General features: G+C 40.2%; 1 protein-coding gene across 1 annotated transcript in view; it reads left to right on the forward strand.

Annotated features, from left to right (window-relative positions):
- STK39 (serine/threonine kinase 39) overlaps positions 1 to 13,241 on the forward strand; it is a 247,505-nt gene that overhangs the window by 40,959 nt on the left and 193,305 nt on the right. Inside the window, exons 5-7 of the mRNA XM_080798606.1 lie at positions 2,584 to 2,693; positions 2,933 to 3,034; positions 5,062 to 5,195. Of these exons, the coding sequence (XP_080654732.1) occupies positions 2,584 to 2,693; positions 2,933 to 3,034; positions 5,062 to 5,195 (346 nt within the window). The remainder of the gene's footprint in view (positions 1 to 2,583; positions 2,694 to 2,932; positions 3,035 to 5,061; positions 5,196 to 13,241) is intronic.

Genomic DNA, 13,241 nt, shown 5'->3' on the forward strand with positions numbered 1-13,241 from the left:
TTCTGTATACACATTGGCAATCCATAAGAGCCAACTGTGTATTTATTCTGGAGTCATAAGGGTGAGTAGATGTTAGGATTGGCGTATTCTGCTTCTGGAATTTTTGTTGTGAGCTTTAAAGACATTTAACCATCTGTTTATGGCTTTAAAGTGAGTGTTCTAAGTGGAGGCTAGGAATACATATGTGAATCATGCAGGATATATTGAAGGGGTATTGTCCATAATAAATTGCTACTATACATCTTTTTTTTCAGCAGTTTTTGCAGTTTTAAAAAGGTCTAATATAACCCTATGGTATTTTTAAGGAATTAAAATATTTAATGTTAACTATGGATTTTTATCTGGATTATATCTTTTAGGAGAGATTGGGGTGTAGAGTTTTAACTGCTTTTAACAGAATCCGTTTTTCCTTAGAGCAACTTCTACTCATATTCTTACCTGTTTACAGATGTTATGTCCTTAGTATTATCTTGTTACAAAAAATTTTTTTAAAGATTTTATTTATTTGAGAGAGAGAAGGGGAAGCACAGGCATGCATGTGCCTGAGCAAGGGGCAGAGGAAGAGAAGCAGGTTCTCCACTGAGCAGAGAGCCCCATGTGGGGCTTGATCCCAGAACCCCGAGATCGTGACCAGAGAGCCTAAGAGCAGACTTAACTGACTGAGCCACCCATGCACCCTCGTTACAAAATTACTTTACTAGAAATGGAATGTTGGCTTCATTGTTGACATTTTCAGAAATATAAATTAAGTTGAAATTAATATTTTTCAAAGCCGAACATACTGTCTTTTCTTCTAGCCAAATATAGTAGATGCTTACAAAAAATTTAATTCACCTAGCTCTTCTGTAAGAACATGAATTTTATTTGCTCCTACCCACAGGAGATTGGCTCACTGGTTCTAGAGATTTCTTTTCACAAGCCTTCATTTTTCTGACCGAAATATAAGAATTCCGAGTTTTAGAGTTTGGCACATATGTGCAAATTAAATTATATAGCACTTTCAAAATATGCTTTTGCTCAGTATCATCATGAGAGGAGCAGTTGGAACAAAGACTCCATTTGTCAATTCTTATTCCTTTTACTTGTAGTTGAAATCCTGCTGGGAGTTGAGTAAATTTAAATGTAAATAAAATGAAACAGACAACATATTTCAACTCAGGGAACTGGTTACAGTGTTACCACATAACTTAATATTGAAGACCTAAAGCAAATGCTAATACATTTTGACCTTGGTTTGTGCTTGATGCTGTTCTTTGGTAATTGCTGTCATCCTGGCAAGTCATCAAAGGGAATCAGCAAAGGAGGAATATAGGAGAGTAATTTGAAGGGGCTCAGGCTAGTCTGCAGCAGCATTTAGAGGCATTGACAACCTTTTTTTAATTATCATTTATCCAATTACTATTGAGCTGTCCTTGAGTTGGCTCTTGCTGGGAGGTCTATATTAGCCCTAAGTAGTTGGTACCTTATTAACTAATTTTAACTTTTAATAAAAATCTACACAGAAATGCATGCATTAATAATCACTGGGTATTCCTTCTCTGTGGTCACAAATGAACATTTTTGCATAAATACACATGTGTATGTGTATACAGTATGCCTAATTCGTCCTCCTGCCGAAAGAGTTTCTGGTATGTAATGGATGTTAAGAAGAGTATTATTTCATTCTACAAACCATTGTACCTATACCTATGAAAATTATCCAGAAAGCAAACATTGAGAAAACAAAAACAAAAACAAAAACCAGTCTTTGCTGACTGAGCTTTTCCTTTGTGTTGATTGCTACATATGTACAAACCTGGGCACGTTGGCTTTATGTAACTGGGTTCGTAGATTTACTGTTACGATTTTGCCCAAGTTGTCAGCACCCTTTAAGCAATGCCATGGGAATGTGGAAAATGAATGTTATTTATCCTTTATTGAAATCTTTTTATTGAATTATAATTAACATACAGTGTTGTGTTAGTTTCAGGTGTACAATATAGTGATTCAGCAATTCTCTACATTACTCAGTGCTCATCACCGTAAATGTAGTCTCAATCCCCTCTATTTCACCCTCCCCCAAGCCACCTTTAAAAAAAAAATCCACTTCCCAAACACTGATGATTAAATTAAAGAGGCTGGAAAATAATCATAATAAAAGAAACACATTAAAAAGAAACCTCATCTCGTACTGGTTTTACTGCTTCCAGTGCTATTCTTAGAAATGATTTGTTGAAATGAATCTAAGTTAAAAGCTAAGATCCTTTCTATTTAGGGCTCTGAGAATACATTTTTATTTTATTGTTAGAATCCTTTGTGGTTAGTTAGGACTTTTGATACCTTTTTGGTCCAAAATGTAATTTGATATGGTGAGTTTCTGGACTGGTGAGCTTGCTGACCCATCACCCGTGATGGCGTTCTCTAAAGTGTAGGATGGCACGTGGCGGGATTGCCTTGGTGTGACCCCGAGAGGGCTCCGTGGTGTTTGGAATAATTCATCATCACTGGACAGGTCACCAGGAAAAGAGAGGTGTACAAAGTCATAATGTGTAAGCAATAATGTCTTACATCAGATAAGGGTGACTTTTTTTTTTTTTCTTTTAGATTTTGGGGTAAGTGCATTCCTAGCAACAGGAGGTGATGTTACCCGGAATAAAGTAAGAAAAACATTTGTTGGTACTCCATGTTGGATGGCCCCTGAAGTCATGGAACAGGTAAAAAAAAAAAAAAAAAAAGAAGCCTTGTATCATTAAATATATTAACATTTCACTCAAGTCAATCATTTTACTAGAATACCTCATGCAACTAAGATTTAGCTCTCAACTGCTGGACCTTATCAAAGCAATATCAAAGTTGTGCATCCCTGCTGTAGATCTCCAGCATAATATGGACTTCCTGGGGGGGGGTGACAGGCCTACTGTATAATTGTGTTTTTTCCTCTTTCTGTTCTTAGGTGAGAGGCTATGACTTCAAGGCTGACATGTGGAGTTTTGGAATAACTGCCATTGAATTAGCAACAGGAGCAGCACCTTATCACAAATATCCTCCTATGAAAGTAATTACTATTGGGAATCATATGTCGGGCTTGAAATAGGATTTAACGGAATCTGTTCTGTAATTCTCTTAAACATAGTCATTTTTCTCTTAGACCTGAGGAGAATTAATGGAGCCAAGTTTAAATGTTGTCTGATGTGGACAGAATAGGACAAAAGTGGTACAGTTCCCGGCTTAGAAGCTCGCTGTACGTTCTTAGCAGAGAGCTGTCTGAAGACTTTGGGCGGTGGAGGTTGAGAACTGGTCACTACTCTTTCGATAGCCAAAGACCCCAAAGGAAGATCTAAATTTGGATTATAGTGACATTGTCTTTGCAGATGGATTCCCTCATTTTTTTTTTTTTAAATGATCTGTAACATTTCACCCCCATGTTCACTGTATCATGTTGGTGACTCATCTGAAAGAAGGGAGCCCAGTGTTTTCAGGCAATAACCTATATTTGGATAGTGTTTTCCGATTTTTGTGATTCTTTGAACTGGCCTACGTTATTATTTCACTTAATCTGAGATGGGGGTATCAGGGCTGATGGACCCAGTTAGATTTTGTTTGGGGGCTGAAATAGTGGCTGGAAATGATGGAGGTATTTTAGAGAATACAGTCTTTGTTTCACCATTTTCCTAGGAAAATACTGGAAAAATTTAGGAGGGTTAAGAAAAACCCAAGGATACATTTCAATAATTTCACCGATTAAAAAGTTAATATGTTCTTATGAGAAAATTTGGAAGTCCAAATAAGAATCAAGAAGAAAATAAATTATTCATAATCTCATTAACCTTAACAGACAATCCCTGTTAAGGTCTTAGCAGAGTTCAGTACATTGCTCTTTTCTCTCCGTATTTATGTACATATTTTTAACATCCTTAAGATTAGGGGGTGTGTGTGTATACATACCTCCTTTTGTTAGCAGAAAATTCCAAGTCGAGGTGTAAACAGTTGAACTGCCCTTGCAGGGAAAAAACGCTGGAACAACTCGGAAGATTATTGCTTCCATCCAGTTTTTCTGCATTATTTTTTCTTATTCCTTGATTTCTTCCTTTCCCCACCCCTGCGTGTTTCCCACCCGGATCCAAAGTCCCATTGCTAACCCCAGCCTGACGTCCTGTGGGGCTCTGCTGGGACTTCACAGCTCGCCCACTTTCTTCTGTTTGCTGTTATCCTCCACAAACAATAAACAGTCACTTTAGTCCTTCATCTCTTCACACATCTGAAAGTGTTTGAAAGGAGTCCTGGCATGTATAACATTTGTATCAATTAAGACCGATTTATGCATTAATGAGGTTTATTCCTTTTATAGGTCAATAGTTTACTACAAGTTCTACACTTTTTTCTTAAACAAGTAATTTTGATGTGAATGAATGGAATTTTTACCTTTTTGATTTGAAGCTATATTTTGATGTCATTTTGTCCCCTTCTAGAAGAAGTAGCATGGCCATTTGGCTCTGGTTATGGTTTTTAGTAACTCGTATTCTGGCTAGCTTTCAGCAGCCTTTAAGCAATATTCTGTAGGTTTGCTCACTGAAAAAAGGAAATCATGTGTTACCTTCTGGGATGCTGTGGCTTTATTTTTAGGGTTGGCAGCATGTCAGCAGAAGCCTTGAGTACGGGCGGTTCCTTACTTATGAATGACCTGTACACATGACCGTTCATGGCTGCTCTGAGCCTCCCTCTACCCCACTTTCCCAGCCTGAGCCCCAGCCTTTGCTAAGCCTGTGCTGGAGCTACGTGCTCCTTGAGGCTGTCTGAGAGCCAGTTCCCAGAAGTTCTGTCCCGGCCACTCTGGGGACATTGTTCTTCACCCACAGAACAGATTTTGTAAGTTCTCTCAATGGAATAACAAAAAGGTGAAAGGGCCCATGAACAGATTTGTGAAAGGAAATGAGGACTTTCAGTACACACTTTCTGGAAGGTTACAACCACGGGAAAGCCCCTCACCCAAGTTGGCCTCTTCCGTGTGTCGGTGAAACGTGAAGGACACGACCGTAGCAGCGGCTGTACTGACTTCTGTCTTGGTGTTTGTTTCTGCTGCAGGTGTTAATGCTGACTTTGCAAAATGACCCACCCACTTTAGAAACAGGAGTAGAGGATAAGGAAATGATGAAAAAATACGGCAAGTCCTTTAGGAAATTACTTTCACTGTGTCTTCAGAAAGACCCTTCGAAAAGGTACGTCACACCTGGCGAATGGAGTTAAGGACCTGGTTTGCAACACGACAAAGCTTTGATTGTGGCTGGGAAAAGGCTGTGTGAGGACACCCGAAAGGTACTTCTAGTCCAGGGAAAATCCTGCTCTGGCCCCTGGCTTCCAACCTGTTCGTGGAAGACAGGGTGGGGCGGAGAGGGAGAGGAGTGAGGAGGAGGGAGAGGCAGAGGAAAATTTTTAGTGCTAATGAGATTCACTGTGTTTGTTAGGTGTGGGCTCTGTCATCAAAGGAAATGAAGTAAAACAGAAATCAGAAGAAATTGGCAGCAGTGCACTCAGAAGCTGAGCTAATGTTCTGCACTGTGTAGGTTGAGCTGACCTCTCAGGGTTTGAATATCCTGCTAGCTCCAGTCTAAACCAGGCAGAGCTATTGAATTTTGCATGAGCTTCCTCTTGGTTGCAGAACAAGTTGTGCTGTTTGAAAGATTATCAGTAAAGAAGATTAAGATTTTTGCATTAGAAACATTAATCATATAAACAGAAGCAAATGATTTGAAATTAACGTGCATGTTTCCTCTTTATTCTTGGGTTATTGCCCTGCTCTGTAGTGTGTGTGTCTGTTTTCGGAGTGTGTTTCTTCCTTCTTAATATCTGTGACTTTGAAATACCCCAGCTAGTGATAATGTAGCCCTGTGTATCGCTTAAAGAAGAATGTTAATGACATGAGCCACACAGGCTTTGCCTGAGTAGAGTCCCTTTGTGGAGTTGGTTGCGTGGTGAAGCCCTAGTGTACCATCAGCGTAGACCACAGACCTGGAGGGGCAGCTGGGGAGTCACTGGCCACCTCACTCACCCAAGGGTTTGATTTGATACCTGAGTTTGAAGACGCAAAAAACTGGCTTCTTTTCTGAAGCTTTCCTTTTCAGGGAAGGACCTGCTTTTGGAGGGTTTCTGGTCTTCTTAAATGCTTTATGAAACTTAAGTCTTCTCTTTACACCGTCATCTGCTGTTTCAGTGGGCGGCCCTTCTCTAGATTAAACAGAGTTTCCATTATTTTACCCCATTCTTAGTAGCTGCTCGCTTCATTCCTTTACATTTTACTGACTTTGCCTTGAATCTTCTCTAAATCAATCAACCTTCCTTGTGGGGGCTAGGTCAAAACACTGCCATCAAGCATCTCGAAATTATTTCTTATAAAAGGGATCATCGTTTTGTCACACCATCAGGCTGTTTCTGCTTAAACATCTTAGTTGCCCTTTCTATTGGATTTGTAGGGCTTGTTTTTCTTCTGAAGTTATACTGAACTTTCATTGAGGTTACTTCTTCACACCCCTATTGGGTGAAGATGCTCTTAGGGTCTCATTTTGTCCTGAAACACTTGCTTGTCTTACCTTTGTAGTTGGTGTTGTCTCCAAACGTAAATTTTTGGCATCACCAAGGAAATAGTTCCATCCTCCAGAGCCCGTTGAGAGAGGTACCCAGTTAGCTCTGGGTTATGCCTGATGGTCTCTGGGATTTTCAAACTAGTTGAGATCCCACCTAGTGGTGATGATGTGTAATGTCATGCATTTCTAGCCCTTCTGGAAAAACTGTGGGGCAAATTGCTGGTGTACTAATGATATGACAATAGATCTCTTTGGGAATTTGTAAATTAGTCAGAATAAACTAGATTCTCATACATTATATTTAACAAACTGTCCTTATTTCTTAATAATCTTGAAAGTCTTCCCAGGAGTTATTTATTATATGAGCTCAAATGTCAGGTTCCTACCATTCCACCCCTCCAAAAAAATTCTTGAAAAGAGTCTTGCACCATATATTTGAATCCTTAAAAATTCCTCCCCTCAGAGTGCTCTCTTAGTAACTTGTTGACTTACAAAGTATTACTAGTTTAAGGACTTCTTTCAGATATTTTCATTATAACATTATCTAATCTCACTATTGTACAATTGTCCTCTATAACAAACAGAGAGTATTAGTGGTGCAAATTCTTGGGACTATTTTTTAAAAAATTGAAGTGTAATTACCATACAGTGTTATATTAGTTTCAGGTGTACAACCTACAGCTATTACACCCACCCCCATGAACCTCCCCTCTGGTAACCACCAGTTTTTTCTCTATATTTAAGAGTGTGTTTTGTTTGTTTGTTTTGTTTCTTAAATTCCACTTACGAGTGAAATCATATGGTATTTGTCATTCTCTGTCTGACTTTTTTCACTTAGCATTATATCCTCTAGGTCCATCCATGTTGTTACAAATGGCAAAATCGCATTCCTTTTTATGACTGAGTATATTCCATTGTATATATGTCCCACATCTTCTTTCTCCATTCATCTGTCAGTGGACACTTGAGTTGCTCCCCATCTTGGCTATCGTAAATAATGCTACAATAAAAATAGGGGTATTCATCTATCTTTTTGGATTAGTGTTTTCTTTAGGTACATACCTGGTAGTGGAATTACTGGATCATATGGTAATTCTATTTTTAAATTTTTGAGGAACTTCCACACTGTTTTCCACTGTGGCTGCACCAATTTGGATTCCCACTAACAGAGCATGAGGATTCCTTTCTCTCCACATCCTCTCCCACATTTGTTTCTTGTATTTGTGACTAGCCATTCTGACAGGTGTAACGTGACACTTCTTTGTGTTTTTTTTTTAATTTAATTATGTTTATTTTTTTAAGTAAACTGTCCCCCAGTGTGGGGCTTGAACTCACAATCCTGAGATCAAGGGTCGCATGTTCTGCTGATTGAGCCAGCCAGGCATCCCTTTCGTTGTGGTTTTGATTTGCGTTTCTATGATGATGAGTGATGTTGAGCATCTTTTCATGTGTCTGTTGGCCACTTGTATGTCTTCTTTTGAGGCAAAAAAAATTCATGAAATATGAAAATGGAAAAAAAAACTATTGAATTTTTTAATATAGGATGCAGTTTCAAAATATGTATTCATTACTAAATAAATGTACATTTAATTACTATACAAATCTAAAAGAAACCGTGAATATTTCCTGTCTTCTCTGTCTTTGCTTATGTTGTCCAAAGGTTCTTCTTCTTCCTCTGTCCCCCTTCTACCCTCTTTTAATGCTTACTTGAAAGGCCCCATCTTCTTAGGGTTAGGTAGATCAGGGTGAGATTCCTAGCTCTACTTTATCATTGTCTACATGACTTAGTTTCCTTATCTGTAAAATGGGCCTAATAACACCTACTTCATAGGATTGTCATGAGGATGGAATACTATCACACACTTAAAGAGATAGCACTGCGGTGCCTCGGTGACTCAGTCAGTTGAGTGTCTGGCTCTTGGTTTTGGCTTAGATCATGATCTCAGTGTGGTGGGATTGAGCCCCATGTAGGGCTCTGTGCTCAGCGGGGAGTCTGCTTGAAATTCTCTCTCTCCCTCTCCCATTGCCCCCACCCTTCTTTGCATGTGCCCTCTCTCTTTTCCTCTCTCCCTAAAAATAAATAAACAAATCTTTAAAAAAAAGAGGATAGCACAGTGCCTAGGGGTTCCTAACTATTCAGGAAGTTGGGGTTGCCATTCACTATTTGCCTTTTTCTTCCTGGCTGAGTGGAATTATTACAACCCTTAGTTTTCCTATAGTATGTTGAGGATATGTCTCTTATAGCACTTACCACGTTATGTGCAGTTATGGACTTACACATCTAATTTCCTCATAAGTTTGTAAGTTTTCTAGAAGGAGAACCTGTGTCATTCGTCTTTATGTCTTTCTATCCACAGTGTCAGGTCTGTATTACATAGTTGATATTTCTTGAGCAGCTGGAGACAATGGGGAGCTTGCAATTTGGGGATGACTTGGACTCATTGAAGAATGTTTCAGAAACAAACGATTTGACTGGGTTGAGGAGTAAATGCAAGATTTTTGATAATTTTTATTTATTTTGCATGTTGATCATCTACTTGCAATCTGAAAGCAGTTGACAGGTACCAAAACCCTGGTCTAGCCGAGGACCTTTTTAGCAACAAATAGAAACATCACAGGTGAACAGTGACCAGGACAGATTCAGTCCCCTGCTGGAGCCCTCAGGCTGCCTGAGAAAGAGCTCTGTTTTCAGTCAACCTGAGAGCTCATGGAACTTTCCTAAGAAAAGAGAGCTGGCATGTTGGTGCTGTTTGGTTCATCCAAATCTGTGCTCTGCTTTGAAATAGACTAAGAGGTGCTTGTATTTGGATAGCAGAACATTTTGCTCTTTCTTAAGAAATGAGCCTTAATCCTGTAGATTTGTACTTCATGTGGATGGCAACTGTAAAAGGAACCAGCATTTACTTCGAGCAAATGATATGCACAGGAGGGTGCCCATATCACGTACATAAATTCATTAGAAGTGAATAAAACTTGAATATTACTTTTGGGGGGAGGGGAGGGTGAGAGATACAGCTCTGTCTGAGGTCAGTGAGATTTTTAGAAATTATAATGCAAATTGTTAAAACTACTTAAACTGTATCATGTTCATCCTGAATCCTTTGAAAATTATTTTAAGTCTCAGTGGACTTTGGTTCATCCATATGTATTAACTGGATCCTTTAAGAGATTTTCTTCTGAGAACGTTGGTATTGGCAGACTCCTGCATTGTTTTCAAGGATTTAAAATGGAATCGTCATTCATAGCCTGAACATTATTTGGGTTGTTGGCGTATAGCATTTTAGCTTTTCTTATACAACGGTGTCTCTATTTAGGTTATGTGGCATTATTTGAAAATTGTTAGCAGCCATGTAAGATGGAGCTATGCTTGCAGAATTCTTTGTCTTATGTGGTACTCAGCTAAGAGGCCGGCAGCATTGATGGTTCCGTATTAACCCCGTACTGGTAGTTGCTATAGCATAAAGCTAAAACAAACAAGCAAGCGAACAAAACACAAAAACCCTAAAGTCAGTTGGGCTGCACGCACCTCACTTTCTCTCATGCCTTCTGTCACTTTCTTCCTCCCTCCTTTCCCCCATTCTTTCCAGTTCCACTTTCCCATACTTTATTATGGAGATTGCTTGGTGCTTGTATGATTCTGCCTCCAAAGCTGCAGACACTTGAGGTCATTTGAGCGCACAGAGGATCTGCTGTTGAGTTCTTCTCTGTATAGAGTAGACCTGTTATTTTGTATGACCTGTATGTCCTATTAACATAAATGTTGAGCCTATACAAGAAGGAATGTGTCTCCTTTAAACCTTTCTCATTTCTTATGTGAAACTGAATGTTTGTCTTTATTGATGAAGGCTAAGAATGGAGAGTTTTTTTTTTTTCCTCTGCAGCATGCTTTTCTTCTTTACAGTTTTGGTCACCATAGAAATGACCTTGCTGGGGAAGGGAAAGTATTTTCTCAGCCCTGTATCTTGAGGTATGTCTGGCATTTCCCAGCCTCCTCTCTGGGTTGGTCCTACACCTGACCCTTAGTGTGTAGAAGGAGGAGGCAGGGTGCAGAGGAGTGAGGGAAGCATGGGGCTCTCTACTTCAGGACCTCTACTGTGCATGACTTTACCCCTCCCCCCCACCTTTTTTCTTGTTAGTATGAATCTAATTTTCATTACACCATTCTCCTGTTCCTTACTACCTTGAACAGATGCTTAGAATTTGGTGTTGACTAGATTTGGCTCTAGGAGTTGTGGTCCTGTGTCCCAAGTGTCTGGTAGCATCATTTCTACCCCATTGATTATGGTATGGAAATTGAACTATAGCCATTTTCTGGTCTGTGTTGGGCAATGGGGACATAAAAAATGAATCCTGTGTGGTCCCTGTCTTGAAAGGGTTTATAACCTACTGGGTTCAAGGTGGAAAGACATAGGAACAGATAATTACAGAATAGGATTGTGGGTAGATTGGTCGTGTGAGCACTGAGTAGGGAACAATGAATTCTCCTTATAGGAGCTGAGCAAAGTATCTCTGAAGATGATGACATTTAAATTGGTTCTTGACTGATGAGCAAGGCTGTGCTAGTCAGTTACAAAAATCTTTGAAGAAAAGCAGTGTGTGCTTTGTCATGAAGGAGCACAAGAAGGACGAGAGAACCAGTGTCGCTGGAGGACAGAGTTCACGAGGGGCGCGTTGGGAAATGAGGAGGGAGGAGCCAGCATCTCTCTGGCTACTGAAATCTGTTAGGATGGATAAGAGTTGGGTTTGTACAGAAGCCAGCTCTGGAGCAAGGTGGGTGGTGGGTTAGAATGAAGAAGAGAGACACAGCAGAGAGACTGACTGGGGGGCAGCTGTTGTAACTGTATTGACCAAAGACCATGAGGGTTTTGACTGAATCAGTTGCCGTGATTGAGTCCCTCAATCATCTTGATTTTCTAAGGTTCCTTTTCACTTAAAAAAGTTAGATCTAGGGTGGCTCAGTGGGTTAAGGCCTCTGCCTTCGGCTTGGGTCGTGATCCCGGGGTCCTGGGATCGAGCCCCACATTGGGCTCTCTACTCCGCGGGGAGCCTGCTTCCCTTCCTCTCTCTCTGCCTGCCTCTCTGCCTACTTGTGATCTCTGTCAAATGGATAAATAAGATCTTAAAAAAAAAAAGTTAGATCTATGTTATTTTGTGTGCCTCTTGGTTTTTAAAATTTTGTTTCATGTTATGAGGTGCCAAACATGATATGACGCCAAGTCTCGCTCAGTACAGTGTGGAATGGTTGTCCTGCGTGTTTTCTCTGTGGCCATCCCCTTCGCCTGGAGCTCCATTCCAGTGTTGGAATGTTCCCATGTGCCTCTTACAGCCTAACTGCACACGCTAGCTTGTATATGCTGGATTCCAAGTTGCTGGAGGTAGCGGTTAGTATCTGCCGTATTCACTGCGGTATGCTAGCACCTAGCATCGTGCCTGGCAAAGACTGGATGCTTACTAAATATTTACAGAGGGAGTGAAGGATGAATTTGGAGTAGCTGGAGGCCAGAGTCATTGCCGATGATCAGTACAAGTATACATTAAAATAACAACCAAAGTTAAATCGTGTGAAGTAGCAGCAGCATTTTTAGTTCTTGTGTGCCTGTTTAACGAGGTACGAATTCTTGAATTCGAACAAGCTCACTGAGGGGAGATGGCACACAAAATGTAACTGACTCATGGCCCACCTGTTGTTTAGACCTTTATTTACTCAAAGCAATTAACAATTAACAGCTGTTTATTGCAATGGATGAGGTGACTGGGGGTTGTCAGGTACTTCTTTTTTTTTTTAATACAATACCTTTTTGTTTTTTTAAGATTTTATTTATTTATTTGAGAGAGAGACAGTGAGAGAGAGCATGAGCGAGGAGAAGGTGAGAGGGAGAAGCAGGCTCCCCGTGGAGTTGGGAGCCTGATGCAGGACTTGATCCCAGGACTCTGGGATCATGACCTGAGCTAAAGGCAGTCGCTTAACCACTAAGCCACCCAGGCGCCCTGTCAGGTACTTGTAACCAGTGTTCCACTTGAAGCTGAGGGAAAAAGCAATAACAATTTAAATAGAAAAGTTCTTTGCACAGAAATACAGTTTTTGAAACCTGTAGACTTACGCAGTTTCGACAGCCATGCCTCTTAAAGATGTTTCCTAATTCTTCCGTATGCTTGGCTTCAGTCCCTGGACACTTTTTTTTAAAAAAGATTTTATTTATTTATTTGACAGACAGAGATCACAAGTAGGCAGAGAGGCAGGCAGAGAGAGGGGGGAAGCAGGGTCCCCGCTGCGCAGAGAGCCCAATGCGGGGCTCAATCCCAGGACCCTGAGATCATGACCTAAGCCGAAGGCAGAGGCTTAACCCATTGAGCCACCCAGGCACCCCATCCCTGGACACCTTTTAATGGATCTTTCTGGTTCCCAAGCAGGGCTTTCCAATCTTTCCAAGTCTGAGGACTCCTTTTAAACTTACACTCCTCTCAACAAAATACTGTCTGTACCTCTGGTGAATATCCCCGGAGAGAATACTTCCTGATATTCAGTAATGCTTTCCTTTTGCCTCCCTAATTTTTTTATTATGAAAAATTTTAAATACATGAAAGCATGGAAAAAATAGTACGGCCTTTACTTCTATAGTGTCACCTAGACGCAACAGTTACAAACATTTTCCATATCTGCTGTGTCTATTTGTCTACCTTTAT

This window comes from Martes martes (assembly GCF_963455335.1).
Source record: "Martes martes genome assembly, chromosome: 3".
Taxonomy (NCBI): Eukaryota; Metazoa; Chordata; class Mammalia; order Carnivora; family Mustelidae; genus Martes; species Martes martes.